General features: G+C 40.2%; 1 protein-coding gene across 5 annotated transcripts in view; it reads right to left on the bottom strand.

Moving 5' to 3' along the window:
* Window positions 1–25000, bottom strand: part of LOC138016592 (breast cancer type 2 susceptibility protein-like) — a 54898-nt gene that overhangs the window by 1111 nt on the left and 28787 nt on the right. For 2 of the 5 annotated variants that reach the window (XM_068863766.1, XM_068863767.1), the window contains exons 10-29: window positions 22336–22429; window positions 20649–21018; window positions 20038–20157; window positions 19042–19229; window positions 17864–17992; window positions 17607–17678; window positions 16769–16928; window positions 15576–15746; window positions 15012–15191; window positions 13601–13754; window positions 13082–13203; window positions 12366–12485; window positions 10681–10759; window positions 10358–10457; window positions 10239–10266; window positions 6104–6184; window positions 5624–5736; window positions 5058–5133; window positions 3973–4158; window positions 1475–1642 (exon numbers count right to left, since the gene is read on the bottom strand). In XM_068863766.1, coding sequence (XP_068719867.1) covers window positions 1475–1642; window positions 3973–4158; window positions 5058–5133; window positions 5624–5736; window positions 6104–6184; window positions 10239–10266; window positions 10358–10457; window positions 10681–10759; window positions 12366–12485; window positions 13082–13203; window positions 13601–13754; window positions 15012–15191; window positions 15576–15746; window positions 16769–16928; window positions 17607–17678; window positions 17864–17992; window positions 19042–19229; window positions 20038–20157; window positions 20649–21018; window positions 22336–22429 — 2711 coding nt within the window. The remainder of the gene's footprint in view (window positions 1–1474; window positions 1643–3972; window positions 4159–5057; window positions 5134–5623; window positions 5737–6103; window positions 6185–10238; window positions 10267–10357; window positions 10458–10680; window positions 10760–12365; window positions 12486–13081; window positions 13204–13600; window positions 13755–15011; window positions 15192–15575; window positions 15747–16768; window positions 16929–17606; window positions 17679–17863; window positions 17993–19041; window positions 19230–20037; window positions 20158–20648; window positions 21019–22335; window positions 22430–25000) is intronic. The other 3 variants (XM_068863769.1, XM_068863768.1, XM_068863770.1) reach the window with 3 other exon arrangements.

Below are 25000 nucleotides of genomic sequence, written 5' to 3'. Positions count from 1 at the left end.
GTCTTTCGGAGATATTTTATTGCTGTTTAAACAAAATTAAGCAAATGTGCTGAAAACTAAATACAGTATGTTCCTCAGTATCCGACTGGCAGTTAAAAAACAATGTCAATTTTTGCAACGCCCTTATTATCTTACGGAAAACTAAGTATACCACAGGTACCCTAAACTGACGCAATCACTGAATCAGTGAAAATGTGTTGGAGAAAACTGTACTTGAAAGTGAAAAATATGAGCGAAATTTTATATAAAAACGTCTTACGTCGTTTTATTTGAGGCTTATTGTCTTCTGTGTGAATTTTGTAACGTTTGAAGAAATGTTCACTGAAAATCGCGTAAACCTCATTTTCATGGCTAATATTTACGCTTTTCACAGCGCAGTAAAACGATCGCTGTTGAGGAAAGGGTTTTTAAAACATGATACACTGATATGCTGTAGTCTAATAACTACTTGAATAGTAATGATAACAACAACAATAATAATAATAATAATAATAATAATAATAATAATAATAATAATAATAATAATAATAATAATAATAATAATAATACAGGAACTCGTATATGCGCATTAAGTAGTCTCAATGGGTTGTCTAGGATGATAATCACAAAATAAAAAGCTGATCATGTCAAGCCTTTTAACTGATGTTTAGTGTCGTAGCATTGCCAAAACAGAATAAAACAAAAACAAAACAAAAACAAAAAAACGTGCAGTAGAGGCATTTTTAACATGACCGAGATGGGGGTTCCAAAGTTTCTGTGCACCAGAGCATACTCCCAAGGAAGCAGTTCTTGGAGGAGGAGAAGTTTAGAAGTTGAGGCTAGAAAGGAGAGGGTTAAAAAGGAAGACTATGGGAGATGCTTCGTACATTTACCGGAGAAGTGATGTAGCCCAGAGGTTGTCCACTGAGCGAATTTCAAAACAACAACAGGATCTTTTAACTATAACCTAGCTTTAGCAGTCGTCAGGCAACCAATGAAAATTTCGTAAAATGGAGTCATGCGACTAAACCGAAAGGGACCAACAATGAACCTCGCTGCCGTGATTTGCACTCGTTTAACTACGCCTAATTCACAGGCGCCCCAAGCTCACAAGGCGATTCAGTTTGCATGCATAACTTTAATATAATAAGAGTTTAATAGTGAAAAGAGTTTTAAAAAACGCTTTTTTTTCCCGCAAAAGACTTCCCCTACCTAAAGTATGTTGCGCACTTCTGTTTTGTGTCAATTCATAAGCTATGCAAAGGCGGTTTTGTCAATATACAGTTTGCCGAGCTTCCAAACCATTCCCCTCTATTAACTATGGTTCAAGTCAAGTAAACTCACATGTCAATCTAATAATGAATTTAGGAAATGAGAAACATGTCAAATGCAGAAAAAAAAACTTTTAACACAATGATGATCGTAATTAAGAAATTACAAACGTTTGATTGCGCAGGACACTCGGTCATTTACTCCAAAACGCTTTAATATTTACTTTGTCAGTAGATTCTGTTATCGCATTCAAAGCAGGTGGAGCCCTGTCTTTGACATTTCCATACATGCGCACCGTGTTCACTTGTACATCCGCTGGTGGAGATGATCGGTGCGGGTGCAAAAGAGAAGTCAAAGTTTCCTGGATACCAGCCATGAATTCATCCACATCCTAAGAAGAATGAATCACCAATTAGATGGTCTGCTTTGATGCAAATCAGTGTACAGTCAATGGCAGTAAATCGCTAATTAGCTCTTTACCGAGTAGTTAAACCTAATGAAGAACATAGAGGTCAGACAAGTAATCGACCTTATTCCTGATGGTGTAGATAGTAAAGCGACTTTCATATGACCTTGAAAAAGTGTTCGCAAGTTCCACGGACCAATGTTTGGCAAGATTAAAACAAAGCTTCTCCTTATTCCCGCCAAGGAAACTCATCACATGGGCCGGGAAACAGTTCGATTGCCCAATCACATTACTACATTTCAAATGACGTCAAAGCGAACTTTCCAGAAAGTTCCATGGAGGGTCATGGAGAGATGACGTTGTTTGTATCCGCGTTCGCTTAGCCAATGAAAATTCGCGCCCGTTCTGTTTTAAAATATATTTTTCAAGGTCATATGAAAGTCGCTCACTCATGAGAGATACTATCAACACGCGATGGTAAATTTCGTATCCCTAGGGGGCCATGTAATGTTCTGTTTATTATAATTCGCCCTTGTCACACAGCAGCCATATTGTCCCGGGCGACCAAAAAAGCTTTGTTTTACCACGCCAAGCCTCACCCTCATGGTTTCCACTGCGAGGCTTGGCGTTGTAAAACAAAGCTTTTTTGGTCTCCCGGGACAATATGGCCGCCGTGTGACAAGGGCGAATAATTTGTCTCCAGCATAAACTTGACCACTATGACCTGACAGGGCGTTTACATCAGCGAGCCGTAGGCGAGCAAAATTATACCAGATCATGAAATAAGTCATATAGTTGGCGGAATAATCAATCATATATTGAACTGCGGATATGAAATCAGGTAAAGCTATGATCCTCGCAGTTATGAACACAATTTTAGAAATTGTGTCACGGTAAAGAAGCCTGCAAAATTTAGGACTTGACGGGGCTTGAACCCGTGACCTCACGATGCCGGTGCGACGCTCTAACCCACTGAGCTATGAAGCCACTGATATTGGGAGCTGGTCATTTGCGGGTTCAAATGCTCCCGTGATGAATGAATCAATGGATGAAATATGTATACACCTTTTAAATATTCTTTTGTTTTTATTCAAATTAGCCCTTGATGCCTCGTTCTTAAGCTTGAAATTCAAAAGAATATTTTATCTTGAACGAGGCAACAAGGGCCAATTTGTATGCGCATAAATCAGCGGCCATTTTGGAATAAGGTGTATGAAATATGTATGAAATGAATCATATATTGAACTGCAGATATGAAATCAAGTGAGGCTATAAAACTCGCAGTTTTAGTGACCAGCTGCCAACATCAGTGGCTTCATAGCTCAGTTGGTTGGAGCGTCGCACCGGCATCGTGAGGTCACGGGTTTAAACCCCGTTGAAGTCCTGAATTTTACAGGCTTCTCTAAACAAATGCTAAAATTGCGTTCATAACAGCGAGGATCATAGGTTCGCTTGATAGTTGGTCGAATAGTACTGTTGCAACTAAAATGAAATCATGGTCACCGCCCACCAGTGGCTCAGTTGGTTGAGCATCGGACTGTCATGCGGAAGGTCGGGTCAACACTTGGGATCTTAAAATAACTGAGGAGAAAGTGCTGCCTTTGTAATTACATCCACAGATGGTTAGACTTTCAAGTCTTCTCGGATAAGGACTATAAACCGTAGGCCCGTCTCACAAATATCTTCTATGTTTATGAGTTCCCTGTAGGACGTTAAAGATCCCACACACTATTCGAAAAGAGTAGGTATAGAGTCCCCGGTGTTGTGACTGTCCTGTTCTCTCCAGCGGAAGTGGCCGGCTTGGCCGGATGTCTCTGAAAAGGCCTCTGGTGTCAGAGGCCACGTAAGCAGAACCAGCCATAAGTAAAAAAGAGACTTTGCTGAGTGCTGGAATATCTAGATGGCCATTTTCTAATCTAATAATGGTAACATTTGAGCCTGATCGGCATCTACAGAGGTATACAAGTGACCCATGAGAATATGAAGTTAGAGAGCGAATATTCCGAAAAAAGAAAATTATATAAAATCTAAGTCTTGTTCATTGTCTTACTGCGTGGTTATTTAAAGGACGACACTTTCTTGATCAGTTAGGATGAAACTGGACCGCGAAGTCATGGGAACAACACACAAAAAAATAACATTTGCAGTGTGGGTGCAATCTATTATCATGGGACACAGGGCTTTCCTCTCTTACGTCATATTCCCTTGGCAGACCTGAATACTGCGTTTATTTGTGAAACAAAGTACCAAGTTAGTACAATATGACCTGTAATTCCACTAAAACGATTTATTCGAGAGATATACATTGCACTAACCGGTATGTTCTGCTGCAGTTTGTGGAGTGCATTCCGCAAATGTAGTTCGCGAGGTTTCATGGTCAGACTTGATAACTCATTAAACGCAAGGGAAGTGCACTGATGCAAACGATCATCGGGACGAATTGTTAGGTTACTACAGCAAATGAAACAACGAGGCTTGACAAGATCGTCAACAGCAAACGCCTATGCAAAAATAAGGAACAGTTACGAAGGAATATGGTATCTTTAAAAGACCTTCAGTGATCAATTCGTTCACGTAAATATGATGGAGTAGATTAACTGAAGATACCCTTGAAGTGTTCAGACGATCCAAAAAAGATACAATTTCTTCTTACGTCATCTTGTCAACATGAATGATTAATAGAGGAACGAAACTGTGCGCAAAAAGGAAAAGTTCCTCCATTAATTCTACTAATTTGTAGTAATTCTTTAATTGCAATATATCTTATCGTCGTTAGAAAAAGCTGTTCATTAGGCACCAGGGTTTTCGACAGCGGACATATTTCTGAAAGCACAGGACGTGACAGTTTCTGGACCCCCTCCTCCCCCCCACCCCCCCCCCCCCCTCCCTTTTCTTTTTCCTCTATATAGGTAGTTTTTAGTTTCTCTTCTTTTCCTAAGACGAGGAACCAAAAACTACCTAAATCGCTCTTAATAGACCCAGAGACCGTACCATACCACGAAGTTTGAGAAAAACAGTTTTCCCCACACAAATCCTTATACTCCTACTCTTGCATAATATAGTGCGGTACAGACACTCATGTATCATTGGCCAATGTAACATACCTTGCAACGGACAAAAACGTTGCTAGACCAGTTGCAGAATTGAGTTCTACTTTCCGCAACGGTTGCAATTAATTTTTTAAGCAATGCGTAGTGTAACATCTGTCCTGTAACTTGTTTCGCAACGGTTTAAGGCAACAGCCAAAGTTGGAAATGTTCCTTTAACCTCGTGTGATCATCGAAACGAGACAAGTTGCATGAGACTTTGCTTAGTGTTACACACGTTGCACGATAAACTGCAAGTGTAACATCGCGTTTAGAAGACTATATATTGGATGTAGATAAATTGAATTCAATACCTGTAGACCACCCCAAAATTTAACGGCGACCACATTGTTTTTCTCATCTGACAAATAAACCGTCTGTACAGAGGAACTGAAAGCAAGAGGTATCCAAATCGTTAACATTCCATCAAAGCTCGAGCTAGGAAAGTGGCTCTTTCCAGCTATAATTATTATATCAAGTAAAGCTGTGATCCTCGCAGTTATGAAGCCAAACTGCGAGGATCATACCTTCATTTGATTGCATATCCGCAGCTCAATATATGATTCATTTGATATATCATTTTCGTTCATCTTAATCAACGCGACCTATTTAGCTATATTAATAATGTCAGGTAATAGTCACTTGCAGGTTACAGAGCGCGATTGGCCAATGGCACCAATATTGATTTCAAATCGCATTTTGGAGATTTGTCCTTGTTCAGCTTTCTTTGAATGGACGCCCACGATAACGCCTCCGAGCCAATGCCGAACTGGTGAAAATGATCTGAGACCGTGATGAAGTTCGCGCGCCTAATATTGGAAAACATGTCCCTGATATTCAAACTTTTACAGTTACGATCAAAACCGCATTAACTCCGCACCTTGAACTAAAAGTCGAAGACAGCGGACTACAGAACACAACCAACCCAACCATATCAACCTCCAAAGAATGCGGTGATGAACCACGGCATCGCAATTCATCAAAGGAACAGACCTAGAAAAGGAAATCAAAGCAGTGGTATCAAACATTTAAGTGTATTGTACAAAATTCCATTCCACTGAATTCCAAACATCAACAAACGACTGTAACACTGTTCACTCAACTGTATCAACATACCAGACGAGGCAAGTAACTTCTGGTAAGTTTCTGATTCCGGTCTTAAGATATTGTGCAGTTCCCCCCACCCCCTCCCCCCCCCCCCCCAAAAAAAAAAATAATAATAATAATAAAATAAAAATTCAATTGTACAGGCCACATCACATCAACAGAACGCCATGTATGTGAAATCCTCAAAATTTCATACGATCGAGTTTTACAGATGAACAGAAGCCTGCAACAATATTAACAACCATCACCATACCTGACGAAGCAAGTAACTGCTTCTTAACCCATCTGGATCACTTGGTAAAGCCTCGTATCGTGTGGTTCTTGTTGCTGATAGCTGTAATCAAAGAGAGAAGTCAAGTTAGGATCAGATTAGGGTTAGTTGATCGAGCCCAGCTCTCTTACATGCAACTACGCCAGTCTCTCTTTTCGTGCTCCATGCCGTAAATGAAACCTATATTTTCCCCGACAAACAATTCAAATACAGGGCGTCGCCATCTGATCGGATGGTCACCTTCCCTATGAAGTCAACAACGGTAGTTGGTAGGGCTTTGCGGTTACCTTACTGCTTCAGCGTGTCGGGTCGTCATTACCACATAACCGATCTGACTCAATTTGGGTTTGCTGGAAGACCCTCAGAGGGGAATACCGTAGTACTATTCCAAATGAGTATTTAAAAACCTTGGGACAAACGCAGGTTTTTTTTTTGTTATTTTTCTCAGTACTAACAAAATAAGTTCGTTAATTTCCCAATATAAATTGAACGATTCGTGATAGTATGGTTTTGAAGTTACACATACATACATACTTTATTGAACCTCCCCAAAGGGGCTTTTCAGGAACAATAATAATTGTAAAATAATAATTTACATAATTATTTAAATTATTTACAAGATTAAAATAACCAACCATCACTATCAATTACATAACTACTTCTCACGATATCAATCACTTCCTAAAAATCCCTTAGCAGTTTGTTCCTTAAACGCTTCTTAAAGATTATTTCGTTGCTACAAAGTTTCAAATTAGATTCCAAGGAATTCCATATGCCAACAGTTCGGTAATAAAAAGTTCTCTGTCCAGAGGGTGTTTTAAAAAGAGGGATATTTAAAAATTGGGAACTCCTGGTTGTATAACTATTTACATCAGAACGTTTGGTGAAAATAGTGCTCAGGTATTCAGGGGCACGACAATTCATACATTTAAAAGCCAAAATGGTATTTCGATAATAAAGCTGACTGGATACTGGAAGCCACTTAAGGCGTTTCAGTTCAGGCGTAACATGATCATATTTCCGAATTCCACTTACTATTCTACACGCAAAGTTTTGTACCGATTGTAGTTTGTCGATATTTAACTTCGAGCAGTTGGCCCACACGTTCGAACAATAAAACAATTTGCTAAAAACTAAGGCATTAATAACTATCAAAAGGGTCTTTCTGTCGAATGCATGTTTGACGCGGTTAATCTGCCCGAGAGAAGACATGCTTGACGAGACGGTCTTAATAATGTGGTTGTTGTACGATAAATGAAGGTCCAATAACACTCCCAGGTCCTTTGCAGTTTCACTAGGTGATAAGTCCTTCCCTAATGAAGATAAGGTGATATCTGGAAGCTTGGGTAGCATTTTTCTGGTACCAAACACCATAAGTTTGGATTTATCAGTATTTAGCAGTAAATAGTTTCTGAAGCACCAGTTACACACTTTAAATAAATCTTCATTCATTTCTGCCACGGCAATGTCTTTGTTCTGAAGCTTGAAGGAGACTTGAAGCTTTGTATCATCTACGTAGCTATGGGAAATGCATTTCTGTGGAACAGCAGGAAGGTCGTTTACATAAATGCTAAAAAAAAGTGGGCACGGGATGCTACCTTGTGGGACACCACTACTTAGTGGCAGGGACTCGGACAACGTAGAGTTTATCCTTACAACTTGCTGGCGATCACTGAGGTAACTGCGAAACCACTGGAGACAGGTGTTAGAGGCGCCAACATCCTTCAACTTAAGTAACAGAATTTCATGACTGATGCTATCGAAAGCCTTGCTCATATCCAATAACACCATTGCCGTCAGTTCACTTTTATCAAAGCCGCTAAGTATTGCATCCGTAGATTTAATTACTGCTGTTTCGGTTGAATGCCATTTCTTGTTGCCACTTTGGTTCTTTGACAGCCGTTCCTTAGAGGTTAGGTAAAAATTAAATTGATTATGAGCAACCCGTTCGCAAATCTTTGAGAGAACAGGTAAAAGGGAAATAGGCCGATTATTGTTCGCTTGTTCATGATCACCATCTTTGGGAATAGGCACAACTTCCGCTATTTTCCAAGAAGAAGGAAAAGTTGAGGAGCCAAGAGAGGAATTAACTATAGATGTAATTGCAGGAAGAATAGGTGCAATACAATCTTTAATGACACGGATCGGAATGTTATCAATTCCCGAGGCTTTGTTAGATGGCATTGACGCTATTATGCCTTTTATTTCCTTGCTGTCGGTACAACTAAAGGAAAACTGCTCGCATATGGGATGTTGTCTAGGTGTGAAACGATGCTCGTGAAGATCATGACAATGCTCGTTAGCCAAGGATTTAATCTTGTTTACAGTGTTTTGACCAACGGACACAAAAAAATTATTAAACTCATCGGCGACAATGTTATCGACTCTGCTGAATGTTCTCGAAGAAGTAGAATTTTTCGGAATGCAATGGCGAATAGCTTTCCAAATGTTATTGGAGTTTCTAGGATTACTTTGGATCTGGTCGGTGACAAATTCTCGCTCTGCAAATCTAATTTCCCGTTTTACCTCTCGTCTGAAGTTTTTATAAGCTGACCAAGCCATCCGATCATTTGTCCTTTTAGCAAGTCTGCGCCAGGAATCCCTTTCTCTCATCAGAGCGCGGATATTGTCAGTTACACAAGGGTTAGGTTTCCCACGTACTCTAAAGGTCTTAAGAGGAGCATGTTGATCAAAAATGTCATTAAACAACAGGTTAAAAGCATTCAGCTTATCATCTACGTCGCTAAAAGCCTCAATTACAGACCAAGGAACTTGCGAAATATCGTGTAAGAAAGCGTCAGCGTTATAATGTTTATAGCTTCTTGTCGTTACAAACGTTGGCTTAGGGCGTGGCTTTTTCAAACATAACAAAACGTAGACCAAATCGTGATCACTGATTGAACTCTGAATGACTTCGGCCTTTTGAACTTGATTTGCATGTGAGGCAAGGATAACATCCAGCAATGATTTTGAAGACTCCGTAATACGCGTGGGAGCGTCAATCAACTGAGATAAATTATAAGAGCGGTAAAAATCAACAAGTGCCCGTGCGTCCCGGCTGTCGCCGTTCAAAAGGTTGCAATTGAGGTCACCCAAGATGTAAATGGGAAAGCTGAGCGATGACATTGAAATAAAGTTTGAAGTAAGATCTGTGTCGAAGCATGATAACGGAGTGTTTGGAGGTCTATAGGTGGTGCAAATAACGATGGACTTAAGGTTCCTAATTTGTATTTTTAGCCAAAGTTGGTGGAAGCCAGAAGCAGAAATATACGACAAGTCTTTATAAAATTCAGTCTTGAAGGACTGGAGGACATAAACACAAATGCCGCCGCCATTTTTGTTTAGGCGATCGACTCGGTAAATGTCATAACCAGGTATTTCAACTTCACGGTCCGTGACAGAATCATCAAGCCAAGACTCCGAGATGGTAAAAATGTCGAACTTATTTGTCAGTATAGTCTCTTTCACAAGGACGTAGTGATGTCTGCTTTTGAGAGAGCGCACATTAAGATGAGCTATCTTAACATCGCTGTTATTTGACTTCTTCTTTACACCACTGGTCCGGTAGCCATCAGGTCCAGGGTTGGTCTCTATGTCGTGAATGAGCTGAATCACAGGTCTAAAAGTCAGAGTAGAATAGCTATAAAGGGTTGTAGCAAAGGTAGATCTTTTGACTCTCATTGTAGAGTGTAGTCGTGTTTGCCATTTTGTGAGATGAAGGCATCGTAGCGATGATTCGCAACGTGGTGCGAATTGATGACAAGAACAATCCAAAATATGACCAGGAAAGGTTGACCCATCGCTAAACTCACAAAAGTCACCTTGACAATGAAATTCCAAGAGAGTAAGAACGCAGGAGAGCCATAAAAAACCAAAACTTCTGCAGGGCCACAGCGCTTGACCAGTCGCCATTGTTCGCATGTTCCATTCCATGTTGAAAGTTTGAAGAAAACTGTAAAAGAAAGACTACAAAGGAAGGCATAAACAACTGGATAATGAAAGCTTTGAACCGGTCGTCCTCAACAAAATTGTCGGTAGGATTTTTAAGCCATAGTTCTAAGAAAGACGAACAAGGCTGACAAGACTACGAGCCGGCTTTCTAAATTTTAACTCGTACCTGAAGCTCAAGATTCCCATAGCGAGACCTGTTAAAATAAATCAACAAAATAAGTCATGGTTACAACACAATGCAGTGCTTAAAATCGCAGGGAATCGTAAGCTAACACTAAACATTACCTGACACCAGCGGTTGTGAGGTGGTATATTCTTAAACGGGAACCCTCACACAGCAACTGCATGACTTCCTCGCTTGGACGCCAAATACTCAACAGTGCACCTGAAATGAAGGATAAACTCTTTTAAGTAAACCTCACAATTGTTTCAAGAAGCAAGTTTGTCGACAACGAATAATTCGTGCTTCCCAAGCCACCCTCCCTCTTTTTTAAAAACTCGCCCATTGATTCCATGGCATTATTCAAGTGAAGAGTGCTTTATTTGATAGCCTGTTTTAGCTGTGTGGATTGCCTTTGCTATGTACTAATAAATGCTGTACCACTTACTCTGTTTTGCTTGGCTTTGGCTTGAGTAGTCATTTATTCGGACTTTAAGCAGAGGAATCGCATTTCGGTGAAACTGACCCTGACAAGGAAATAGAAAGCCTGTGTTACTTTCATGTTAAGTCAATATCTGAGCATAGCATTTATAGACAACTCGCTGAGAAGGGTCAGGGACGCCTCTTATGCCATTTCTTAATTCCACATAAAGGGTCACTTTATTCAGTAATGAGGAAAAAATATAAAGTAATTTTGACGGACCAGATTCGAAAGTTTGTGATATCGGTTAAAGAAGAACTGAGTTTGTAAACGGACTTGAAATATCGCTGACCAAATCAAGTAAATTTCAAATTGATCTATTTCAAAAAAAGATACAAATACATGGTAGGTTAGAATTGTAGGACGTATTAACTGTCTAGACACAAGCGACACTCTGAAACCGGCTGGTTTCTTGAAAGACACGAATGTGTAGAAGGGACCATTTTACCGAACGTGAAACCGGACCCTGGATAAATCGTCTGGCGCATGCGTGTCATGGACTTTTCTAGTGAATGTCATTCATTTTTAAGCCTTAAAACCCTCAGTCATAAATAGTTTTTCTTTTCCAGTTAAACAGCAATTGATCAGTTACGGCAACATAAAACGATTACATTCAAATAATACTAACAGAGCATTCCCTCGTGGCTTATTTCGAGAGGCGATATCATTTAATATCCTGGAAATAGAACAACATGAGATAGCCTTCCCCTGCTCGTGACCTAATTTTTCGTATTCGCTAAACTGAACTTACACATGATCGAAACAGCATCAGTAAAAAAAAAAAAATATATAGTGACTCAAGAAAAATGCGGTTTTCTATAAATTGTAAATCCGATAAATTTACGGGACAGTACATCCCCTGATTCAAAGGTGCGAAAGGAAAAGCGTGGTTTTCACTAGCAACGCGCAAGTATAAGAGCGCTTATTTCACCGTGAAAACTGGGTTGATGCAAGCATAAGCACAAGCGTTGTGTGCAAACAAAACACAGTATATGTATACGCACAAGGGAATTTTGCTTCGTCTGGCCAATTGAAGCACTCGTTCCAGATTCCTCTCGTCTGAGGATTCGAACAAGATGGCAGACACCGTGGATGATTTTGATGCTTATGTCGACGTTCGTTTTCACGTAGCATAAGCTACTTATGCTTACACTTGTGCTTGCGTCGCTACTGAGAACTACAGGTTTGCTCCGTAAAATCACGACTGTATCGGGTTTTTTCTTTCAAGTCAGAAGAGACCTGAATATACATTCGTCGAGAAAACCAAGCGAAGACAAACTAAGGCAACAATCCACCAAAATGGCCGTAGAGTTGACCGTTTTTAGCAATTAAGAACTGGCGAGTCGCTAAAATTTCATTTTTCCCCATATACGTGCCTTATGGGGTGATTATAGACCTCTTTCATAATGACGGACAAATAAAATAGCTTTTTTTGTTTTAATGCTAATAAGCCTTTTTAGCCTCGCTACGACGATGAAATTTCAAAAGAATTTTTGTTTCAAAATGAGGGCAGTAGGTCTAATTAACATAAAGACAAAAGAATGTAAAAGTGGTCGTCATTTATGAAAGTGGTCTATGCGTGCATTCGACACGGGAAATTGTGTTCATAAAAAAGAAGAAAAATACCGTAACGGATATCTAAGTTGGCTTACCTTCTCAGTCTGTTCCTTCCAAACGCGTTCAAACTTGCTTTGTAATTCGGCACATTTTTTCTCTTGTAAGGATTGCTTATAACCTTCAAGTGCACGAACTTGACGCTCGTCAAGACATTGCTGAAAAGCGAACAACACAAGTCAGCTGAGAAAGAAGTTACACACTACCGGGTAAATAAAGAGTACCAGCACCGAAAAAATATTCTGATGTTTCACTGATAAGCGCTACTGAAGCGAAAGTCCTCTATGCACTGAAACACCGATGAGTTTTTTTTAATAATGAGTATACCAATTGTAGTAAACGCGTGTATATTAGGCGGACAAAAGTCTTCGCAACATGGACCTCGTGGGAGCTAGACAATCATCAGATTTTACAAACGGATTTTTGAGCTTTCGTGAACAAGTCAGAGATGGTGGAGGAAAATAACAGTTAAGAGATAAAAGACGCAAAAAGGTGACGCAAGAATATCAACATAGCTTAGATGATGACCTCCATAGCTTGTCTGCTAATTGTTTCGAAGGAGAAACTATGAAGGAGATCATTTTAGGAGTGGTAAGTAATGAAGCCAAACGGGTTGCTAACAGGTCGCTTTTAGAACGTAGAATTTTGGAAGAAGACATTCTTAAATCTCACTTGAAAACTTAAAATCATGCCATCAAGAGACTGATTCAAGACTGATGTTAGTCCATTTGCTAGGCGAGCCAGACTGACTCACCCTAAGTGCATCAGGATCAGAGCCCTGGGTCAAAGCTTCGTAAATTTCCTTCCCGTCAAACAGCCCTTTCACATCATTTGAAGAAAAAGAACAGCAACGAAACCTTGCAGATCGTCTCCTTTCTGGCACAAAAGTGAAGAAAACACATTTAAATATCATTTGAAGCTCTGTCTTTTTTTTGCACAAAAAATGATAAACATCTACAGGGGAGCAACAGAAACATAAACGAAACTGTCAAAGAGCAAGATTAACATGGGCATCCTAACAAGAGCAATATTGAATTTTCGATAGGCCCTCTCCGGGCAAAGTGCTAAACTAACTTTTGACTCTTGAGACAGCAATTTTTTTGTTTATAAGGATGTCATATTATTGCCATGCTCATAAACCGAATTTTTATGAAACGCTACACACTGTTAGGTCTAATATGAAGTCTATACAGCTCATTTATGATCGAGGGAAGTAAATGTGAAAAGTAAGGTAAGAAAAAGAATACTTTGGCTCTAAACCGTGGAGTATTACCAGGCTGCTCGATTTCTTTTTCGAACTCCTCTTGGATCTTGATAAAAAGCTTTTCTCTGCGCCGATGGTGTTCTTCTTCAAACTTCTTGGCCTCCCGTTCTTCAAGACGAGAATTGCGAAAAATGTTTGTACCATCAGACATCTTTTCCATCCACTGAAAAAAAAAATCATTTCCGTGCGACTTGAATGCCACTTAACCACATTACATGGTTAGCAGTATGCAGGAAAAATACCTCTTGAACCTACAATCCTGAACAAAATTATTGACGCACTTTTTAGATCCGAGAATTGCGAAAAATGTTTGTACCATCAGACATTTTTTCTATCCACTACAAAAAAGTAATCATTTCCACGCGACTTGAATGCCACTTAACCACATTACATGGTTAGCAGTATGCAAGAAAAATACCTCTTGAACCTACAATCCTCAACAAAATTATTGAGGCACTTTTTAGATCCTTCTCCATATCTAAACAAAAGTAAAGTAAATCTTCTTGATGCAGCTCCCCCTCTCCCCCTCTCTGCCCACCCCCCCCCCCCCAAAAAAAAAGAACAATGGTGAGGAATAACATGGTTACTTCACTTAATTGTCTAAAAGAACGAAACTCGAAAAAAGTCTCAACGATTTTTGTCCAGGACGTTTCCATGAATTAGATATCACGAGCCGCATGTAACTCTTTGGAAGATTATCGAAAGGTAACAGGTACGATTCCTTTTACGAGCAATCGGATTTTTTCCCCGAGATTGCGAGTCTTTTCTCTCGCTGATTCGCTAGTGCTTATCATCAGTTTGATGGTCTGTTTTCACTACACCCTGCTTCAATGACCCAGCTTTTCTGGAGCTCAGAGCTTTAAAACTCGGAAGGTCGTAGGTCCAATTCCTTTGAGGGGCAGTCAGATTTCTTTTTTCTTCTTTTTTTCTGAAAATTCCCACGACTTACTTCTTTTAAGCTTACGATAAGATTGGCCAACCAAGCATAAGTCAGATCACAAGCAGGGAGGCGTACTACTTACAAGTCATATTTTAAAAAACCCACATGCAGGACTAAAGAGAACTCAGTGGTGAGTTTTCAAAACAATTTCTCAGTTAAAGGAGAGAGGAGGAGGGGGAGCGTTGGTTAAAGGCAGACACTTCAATCTATTTGTATTCAGTATCTTAAACAGTCAGCTTAATGTTTCCCTCCACTTGAGTCTTTTATTGTTGCTACATTTATTTGAATTGTTTTGTATAACAGACGAAGCTTGCTGTTTCATAAATATGGGTTTTTATCAAGGCAAGCAAACCATAAGCAATGAAGACATGCACCCTAAATGACGACACGCGCCCTAGATCTAACGCTTATTATAGCTAAAAGAAAGAAAGAAAGAAAGATGAAGGGTAGTTGCAGGAACAGAAGCTGAATCATTCCTACCTGTAGTGGGTACTGCCTCAAAACAATGATGTCAACACAGCCGGTGAATCCACCATCACCATACAAAGAAGCCAGCGGTAACGGAAAGGCGTGCATATGGCGATGGAATCCCAGTTTAGCATCCCACCTTGCACGTCGTGTGGAGTTGGCGTGGAGTCGCAGCATTAACGACGAGGGAGCCTACGTAGTGAAAGTTTAAACAAGTTCGAAGACTTAGTTCTCGGTTAGAGATCTGTCGTTTGGTGATCTAGAAAAATGCAGACACAGTTACAAACCAACTGGCAGGCCCACTAAAAGGTAGATAATGAAAACAACCTGAATTCTGGATCCCTCTTTTTGTTTAAGTGCGAAAAAGAATCCCCAAAAATTTGCTCGTGAGTTTGATTAGTCTGAGAACAAATAGTGACCAACAATGACAAAATGTCAAAGCGATTGCAGGACTCGAGAAAAGAGGTTTAAATATGGTTTGTGAGGTTTACGCACATTACCACTAGCGAAAATATCACCAATAACTGAACTGCCAATTAACTGAAACCGTAGAAATTCATTTATTTGGTTATATACCTCAAGAGGCGATACAGCTTGGTCGGACCCCACCAGCTCTGCTCCATGAATGCACAGTTTCTGTCCTACAATAAGCCTTTTATCGCGTAGCAGTCTGGTGAGAGGCCCATCCAGTAATCCCCGGATACTATACCATCCATCCGTCAACTCTATTACAGCACAAGGCATCTGCTTCGGGTTTGATAGGAAATAATGTCAAACAAGAATAGGTTAATTGATGAGGTCAAAAAGGCAATGATCCTGGATTTGAGCGAGCAGAGGACTGCAAAGGATAGCTATGAATCTGTGTAGTAGACCTTTAATTTTAGGATGGATACCAACGTAAACAGTGCCAAACAATTGTCCCCAGTTGACCACGACCTAAATATGACGCTAGCCTTTTAACAGTTACTTCATTGTTAGAAAAACGTAAAAAATAGTAAGGCCAAACGGAACACTTTGTGCTGGATATCAAAATAAGGCGTGCATCTAATAATTTTCTTTTCTGGACATAAGTGGAGGCCAAAATCCGTCTTTAAACCTGAGCTCGGCATCGGCTCGGCATGGCAAATCTCACGCACATTTCCCGCGAATGTTGTATCTGACTTTTAAAATGAATGTGTGATGAAGTAGATGCAGAACAGTAACGAAGGTAACATTTTAAAACAATTTGGGATATACAGTGGTCTAAAAGTCTTGTGACCTGAATACCGCGTTTCTGTCGGAGGTCGCATTCATTGATTATCAATAAGATCTTCGTGTTTTATTAACAATTCAAGGCAGTAAGTTCGACTAAAATCCTCTTTATTTTATGGAGCCTGACCTACATAAGCTCTGACGTATTTGATTGAGTCTTCTTTTGAAGTGCGTATATCAAATGATTGAAATGAAAGAACGAACGAACGAACGTACGCAAGTATGCACGCACACAAGAAAAGAAGCACGCACAAAAGAATGAATAAATACGTTCAAAAGCAAAAACGTGAGGCCTCCTAGCTGCGTGAACCTGAATGAAACTCAGGCAAGAGTCAGATTATGAAGTTTCAGTATCATGAGCTTTTAAAAATCGCTCAGGCTAGAAAGTTTGTCATGGATTGAAATGGCACCAAGCCCTCCAACCTTTTTCAGCTTGGAAAAATGGTATTCGCATTGGCTCAACCGAAAGGCGTTTTGCATAAACGGAACCACTACTTGATAGGTTTGAGAAAAGATACCTCAGTTTTCTTGTTAACAAGGTTGTCATTGTCACTGCCTTCTTTCTTTGAGTCATCTAATGGAACACTCGCGTCATCTGTAAGCCAGACACTTGATACACACAGTATCATGGTACGACTAGCTGCATCATCACGCTCCATTACTTTCTTCAAAGCTGACCTGCAACGTGTTGTTCATATAATATGCAATAATAATAATAATAATAATAAAAATAAAAATAACAATAATAACATTAACAATAACAATAACAACAACAACAACAACAACAACAATAATAATAATAATAATAATAATAACAACAACAAAACCGGCGCTTCTCGAAGATCTATGAAGTTTTGAGAGACTTGCTAATAATGCCACAGAAATCTATGAATTTCAAATCGCCTGCAACGAGGCCATGTTATGAAAGACCGAGTATTAACTAAGAAGGACAGCTCTCCCAGTAAGGGAAATACCATCTGAAGTCGTTGACATATGTACTTATGTTGCAGCAACCGCTGCCTAAATGCATCGACATGCAATGAACCGACAGCTCCAAACGAGCAAGCCAGTTGGATCGAAGTTCTTATTCGCATTAGCCTCCATTGCAAGCTAGTTCCAGTACAATACTGAGAATACGAATATGGTCTATTGTTAGCGTAGGCGCAAGCGTTTCAGAACCTATGATCGTTCCCGCCACTTCTTAGAATAAAAGACACTTAAATTTAAATTGTAGAACGACCAACTTTTTACGGCATTATCATTATCATTATTACTATTAATTGTTGCTAACTGGGGAAGACATTTGGCACTTGAAAATCAGGGAAGGTCACACGAAAGCCTCTAGGGTTACTACACCTGTTGCTGTGATCAACTTCACGGTCATATCTGTACTTCATTTGACACAAAAGCCAGTCTGGAGTCAAACATCTGTGTTAAACAAATACATAGACGTTAACTGCGTGCAAAGATAAGCAAGTTTGAGTATGGCTGACAGTTTCCCTTGGTCATCATTTCGAGCGGAGGACATCAAACCAACTGGTCGAGACTGCTATTTAAGGGTAGCTATCATCACGCTGACGGCACTGTTGCCTGCTAAGGAATATCTACATTACCTTCCGGCAAAGTGGCGCGGAAAAGAGACTTCCATGGCGGCCAGTTTCCAGACAAGCCATCTGTAGTGATTTGCGATCCATCCGTCACTGATTAGTTCTCTATCCACACCTGGCGTGCATAAAAATGCGCTGAGGAAGTAGAATACTTATGGTGAGTGATACTGATAAGGACGCTTAATTTCAGACCAACCTTGAATCGGAAACCGCAGTCGAATTTTTTTCTGAACGGCCTATCGCTACTCACTTTAGACGAAAAAATCAACGGCAGTAATTGCCTTCACGAATCCCTGCCTGCCGTTTTAACTTAGCAGTTATTCCAGGCAGCTAACCCTTATTTATTATTGTATTAGTTAGCCTTTTAGTATCAATATTGTAAAGATCTTCAGATAGGCAAATAACCACTATGTTTTGTATAAAGCACTCTGTTCTGTTCCTAACCTCCAGACTGGAAGCGGGGATGGCGCTGTGGTGAGAGCATTCAGCTCCCAAACAAAGTGGCCCGGGTTCGATTACCAGACTGGGAGTTATATGTGGGTTGAGTTTGCTGGTTCTGTACTCTGCACGGGGAGGTCTTTCTCCGGGTACTCCTGTTTTCCCCTGTCCCCAAAAACCAACCTACCATTTCGTATGAGTTGATTTTGACTGGATTTCACAGTCTGATTTAATAGTCTGTACCGTGTCCATGGACATTAAATGCAGACTTGGTGAAAATATTGCAGGCTTTTGAAATGTGGTGTTGGAGAAGAATGCTCAACATTGGCTGGAAAAAGAAGCTCACCAATGAGAGAGTGTTGAAAATGGCTGGTGAAAATTGCAGATTGTTGTATACGATTCAGGGAAGGAATAGAAAAAATAGAATATTTTGGACATGTCATGAGACACAATGAGTTGCTAAGAGTAGTCATGGAAAAGTTGAAGGAACAAAAGCAAGAGGACGACAGAGAAAAATGTATTTAGATGATATTTGCACATGGACCAATCAGAAAAAGAAAAAATGTTATTATTAGGACGTATAAGGACGGAGAAAGTATCACATGACCTCTTACCTCCCCAGGAGATGGAACTTTACATGACATGACCGTGGCCAGTGCCCCAGAGCTAAATACAACTGACTCGAATAAAAACGCATCATTATTAAGAAAAGCACACAAACAAACAGTTTTCCTTCGACAAGTTACCTTTGAATTTCTTCAAGGCCAACACCTCCATCAGCCCCGACATGGACTATGCCTCCATCCTCAGTTCTGACACCTTTCTTGTCGCACAATGCAGCTTCACTAAAATATGTATCGCCTTTAAACCGGAATGACGTCGCGTTAAAGGGCGTCACAGATAGCAGCTCTTGTTTCACGCCTAATTCGATCAGCTGAAGAAATAAATACCGATAATTAATTAATTAATTAATTAATTAATTAAGTAAGTAAGTTAGTTAGTTAGTTAGTTAGTTAGTTAGTTAGTTGGTTAGTTAGTTAGTAAGTAAGTAAGTAAGTAGTAGTAGTTAGTAAGTAAGTAAGTAAGTAAGTGATTAAGTAAGTAAGTAAGTAAGTAAGTAAGTATCATTATTTACCTTCGGATTTTAGAGTAGCTAATAGCTAATATCTCCGAGCACTGAACAGAACAACTTTAAGAATCCCAACTGGCCGGAGGCAAACCAGTTGGCTATTTACAAGTGCAGCCAGGAAATTGAACCAGGGACTACCTGGAACAAATTCAACGAGTGGTCAGAACGTGTCTTGAACCCGAGATCTTCGGATCTCAAGGCAGGCGCCCTAACCACTGGGCTCCACTGCTTCCACAATTTTGCAATTTTAGTACATTACATTATCAAAAGGATCATTATCTAATGATGTGACTGATATGACATGGAGGCCCAGAGAAAAACCACAAGGGTGTATTCAAGCTTCAAGATCCCAAAGATTATAAGCGAATGGTTGAGCTAACAAATATTACCTTAAATACTTTTACGATAAAGATCAGAAAACTGTAAAGAAAAATAGGCACACAAACAATTCCTCGAGGCTAACGGAAAACAAAGTAGAAATTTTTTACATATTATTTGCTACATACATTCGTTACATATTATGACAAAACAAATGGCGTCCATTGGTAAATAAGTAAATTCTTTGCTAGAATCGCGTATTTAGAACAAACGAGAAAACAACTAGTCATTGCACCTCATCAGCCTTATATCCTCCCGGTGTAGCATTTCCAACAAATTCTTTAAGTCTTATCCTTTGGCCGCGGCGTCGAAGTTGAGACAGAAAGCCAGGCTGAGGTTTCGTTTTATAGTTGGTCTAAACATGAACAATTTGAAAGATAACACAAGTTCAACAGAAAAGAAAATGATCATTGAAATTACAGGCAACTATGTAGGAGAAAGAAGAAGTCTCTTTCTACTGCTTGACCCAACAATCACACAGTTAAGAAATAAGCACGACGCCTGGTTAAAATACTAACGGCGCCTTTACTAAAAAGGGTTAAAAACATATGCAGCTTTTCAAGACCACTTCTGTTACCATTGCTCCTAAGTACCATGTTCCCCTCCCCTCGCCGATGCGCTAACACTGCTCCCCTCCCCTCCTTAGTTCTCTCACCATCGTGCTAACCCTGTTTTTATCCTCTCTTTAGCGCTCTCAACTCCGCGAAAACCTGATCCCAACTTTACTACATTACTTAAATTACAGAGATTAGGCAAAGGCTGACGAAAACCACATATTGCTTGGGATGCTTTCTAATCCATGATTCCTTTGTAAACTCAACAAAAACGAAGTAAGATGTAACTAACCGGAGTGTTTAGCTCGCTGACCTTGTATCCACCACCGGGTGTGCTTGAAGCGTTGAACGCACTGTTAGGAGCAGAAAGCTTTGCTTTCTTGGGTGACGGTTCCGTTATCGCTGCTGACAATTCACCCTCCAACGATTCATCGACAGGAAAACCAGTAGAAGCACTAGTGCGGGTTAGAGGAGACACATCCTTGCACGCTCGCTGTCTTCGGTATGGGGTCACAAATGGTGGACGTGGAGAAGGGATGGTTCTGTGGCTCGTATTTGGATTAACTGGTGTGCTTGTTCTTGGCAAAGGATTTATCTTGGCCTTGAAGAATCCGGGACTTGAGGCTTTAAGTGGCTTCAAGCTGCGATTAGCGACTGAACTGCTTCAACAAAAACAATAAATTTAAAGAAGGATCACAATACTTAATTTAGCATGACAGTGCTGCTTTAAACTTCAAGCTAGAGCCACGCTCTTCCAAAGTAACGGAGTACTGGAGGCTTGGTAACTAATGACGTCACAGCAGAATCGAAGTAAACTATTTCATGTTTGCATTTGTTTGTATTCATCCGCGGGTCCTTGAAATCCACTTATTACTCATCCTCGTCATTTATGGATTTTACAAGCGATTATTATTATCATTTATTTATTTATTTATTTATTTATTTTGTATTTTATTATTTTTTTATTTCCACGAATAGCTCTCTCTCTCTCTCTCTCTTATCTGACAGAGAGATCGAGTGCGAGGAACTAAACAACACAAAGTACAAGACGGAAATAAGCGATTCTGAGGGAGAACCGTACTTTGATGAGCCTCTTGCCTACGATGAATGGCTTGATAGGTATCATCGTGACATTGACAACAAGCCTGAGACTCCCTAACAATCTGAAAAACGTGGAAACGGAGAAATTGTGATATCGCTTCGCCTTTTGACTGAGCACCATTACGAGTGTTAACAAACCTAGCGACGGCTTCGTTTCGAGAGTTCCTTCTCTTTCCAAGTTTCTGCTTACGAACCAGAAGGCCCATCAGGTCGGCGCTTACCTCCGGTTTCCATAGCATGAAGCGACTAGGAGTATTTCTACTTCCCCTGGATGGAATGCTAGTCCATCGCTGGGTTACCCCCAGGATTTCGCCGGTACCCATTTATACACCTGGGTGGAGAGAAGCACCGTGAGAGTAAAGCGTCTTGCCCACACAACACAATCACCACGGCCAGGGGTCCCTCGTGCTTGGGAACCATATACAACGCATGGACCAAGCATTATTACGACCTTCGAGCGCGCGGTTACCAGAGAAAATGAGAAGTTTAATTTTCCCGGGGAAACCCTTCGTTCCTGATGTGACGTCACAACTCGGTTAGGACCGAAACTCTTCTTAAGCCCAAACACTCGGTCAGCTGGAATGGGCGTGGCTCAAGAGGGAACTTTAAAACACGATTTGAAGAAAAAAAAACGCCGCGCGAAGCCAAAAAAAAAAAAAAAAAAAAAATTACATGAGCAGTTGCCTACCTTCTATTTAGAAACCAAAACCACAAAAACCCACAGGCTGCATAGACACTTTAAATAACGTTTTTAACAATGGAAAATACGATAAACGAGGTTATTTAGTGATTAAAAACAACAACAACAACAACACTTGGAGAGCTCAAAGCTTACGCGAAATTTCGTTATTGATAAAACCACTGATTGGCAACAATACCGTGCAAAGCCCAAGGTATTTATGTGTTCAAAGCTTGACTGGCGAGCCCGTAGCTGAACGTGAAATGATCTTGTCCGACGATCGTGCAAAATACCTGAGATATGACAGCAAACACAAAATATTAATTCACAGCACCGGCCGGAGAGGAAACAAAGCCAACTTAAAGAGTAGAAGTGCCAACCGCAATGCCATTAATGTTATAAATTGCAATCAAATCTGAAAAGCAGAAACCATTGTTTCAAGAGCATCAACCAGTTCCTCACGCTCACGTTCTAAGCATGCTGCTTTAACTTGCCTTTAAGGTCTCGGTAAAGGAAAATGAGGTGTATTTGAATCAAGTTTTAGTTTTTTGATAGTAGCTGCAGATGCTCCTGTCCCTTCACTTCGTTGCAAAAATAACCGCATTTTCTTGGATGTTACTCAAAGTGGGAACCGGGAACCAGAGTCTGGGAACGAGTTTAAAGCGGTAATCCGCATAAGAAGTCAAAATGGCTCACGGAACCAAGTGAATTTAACAGATCTTACATAATACTGATATGAAAGCAAAGTTTTTGAGACTAGGGCCGCTGTTTGCTGTCATTGGCCTATAGGCTAAGACAAAACACCGTAGCTTTCCCGGTAGGTAAAAAAACTGAACTTGGACCCGTTTTAGCTGTTTCTTGCACAAAGCCTTCCCAGTCAGCAAAATGAGCCAAATTCGGCGATTTTTCAATGCCTTTCCGTAAAAGTTTGTCTAATATGAGGATTGAAACATGTAACAGCACTAGCATGCTTGGTCGGAGTGGAAATTCGGGTCGACTTGACCTTTTTGGAGGAAATGCTTCATCGGAGTTTCCAACCTTGGGTTAATATACAGCTGTTCCGAGAAAGGTTGTCCAAAAGAAGCATAAAAGCGTACGCGACAATGCCGAAAGGCATTATGGTAAACTGTCAGTCTGAGTCAACAAAACATGACGGCAATGCTGTCGAAAACGTCACCTAGAAATACATGCTCATGTTTTGTTACTGACGTTAAGATATGAGAGTTTCAAAATTCAGTTCAATGATCCAGGCCATAAATTAGTAACAAAGGGTTAGAATTCACAAAGAAAGGAAGATTCTGACGACTTTAACCTTACTTATTTTAAGTCATGTTTCGAAGAGAAAGTTTGAGAAATGTACCAAAAATCGTTTTTGCTAATGAACCCTTTTGTTTTTGGACGTGTTTTGGTAGCGTGATGGCGGGAGAGAGCTTCAAAGTAAGTCTGTGCGTACTGCCACTTCATTTACGCTATATCATGAGAACTCTTTCAGCCAAATATCTCGCCATCGTAGTCTTTACTGTACGGTCGTGGAATGTTCGATTTTGGCGTTCACAACATATTGAATACTGTCCCATACTACCTTTCGGCATTGTTGCGAACGCTCTTACGCTTCTTTTGGACAACTTTTCTCGAAACAGCTGTAAACTATATACATAGAGATACAGAGGGAAAGCACTGACGTTAAAAACTTCCTGAAAATTGCTTCAAGCGATACAAAAACCACGCAGAAGAGAAGATTCCTCACAAATAAAACAAGGTGAGAAGTCGTTTTCATTCAAAACTTCGTCTATATATTTTTTTCAGTTTCATGATCAAGTACAGTTGTTTTCTCTTGCGTCAGTTTGGGGAACCTATGGTTAATCTCTCCACACGTTGTTTCAAGTGTGTATTGCAGTGAGCCACGTAGTTAAATAAATAGAATGTTTATTAGGGTTTCCTAGAAGACAAAGGCTGTGTTATTAGATAATTCGTCCTGCTATGTTCTCGCTGCCATCAGCCGATAATGAGTTTTATGATCACAACACCAACAAAGACGAAAGATGCAGATTTCGGAAAGACAAAAAGGTGAAACATCAAAACAAATGGTGGCAATCGCTGCAGAAACGTCGACTTCGAATACTCACCCAGAAATACTTTGGCCACTGACTAAGCCTTTAAGCAGTATTGCTAATGACTTTTTGAATTCTTATGCGGATTGCCGCTGTAAACTCGTTCGGAGACTCCGGTTCCCCGTTCCCACTTTTAGTGGCCCCGTTTTCTCCACAGCCGTTGTTTCGCGCTTAACATTACTGAAAGTGACTTAACTGATTAGAATGTAATGTGAAGTGCTACGTTTCTACCCCATATGAACCATGTGAGCGTTAGCCCTACTGATAGAAGTGGGCCCACACAAGGACAGAGAAAACAATGACCAGGGTGGGAATTGAATCCACGACCTTTGGGTTAGATCACCGCTGCTCTACCGACTGAGCTACAAGGTCAGACGGGAGCAGACGTTACTAAAGTGGTTTGTTTGCAGACTTCGTTAACCAACTTAAGATGATTCGTGTTTTCACTGGTAAGGTTAAATGAGTAGAGAGCAGCCAATGCAATTATAAAAATAATAAAAAGAGCACGTCTATTGTATTTCCGATTTTAACCTGCCAACTCGCTTAAGCTACCTAGTTGGGTGGTTTAAATTTAATGATAATTCTATTGAAATCTGCCGAGTAGCTTAACTTTAAGCGAGTTCGGAAAAGAACTGTTTTCACGGAATTTTCGATTGTCAGTCGCTAAGCGACCTGAAAACACAGCCAGTGACATCCCACTTTGTTATATAGCTGAGTTTTTCCCCCAGCAGCGTGCGCTCTCATTGGTTACTT

The sequence above is a fragment of the Montipora capricornis genome, chromosome 9 (assembly GCF_036669925.1).
Source record: "Montipora capricornis isolate CH-2021 chromosome 9, ASM3666992v2, whole genome shotgun sequence".
NCBI lineage: Eukaryota > Metazoa > Cnidaria > Anthozoa > Scleractinia > Acroporidae > Montipora > Montipora capricornis.
This window is presented reverse-complemented; position numbering and strand designations above follow the sequence as displayed.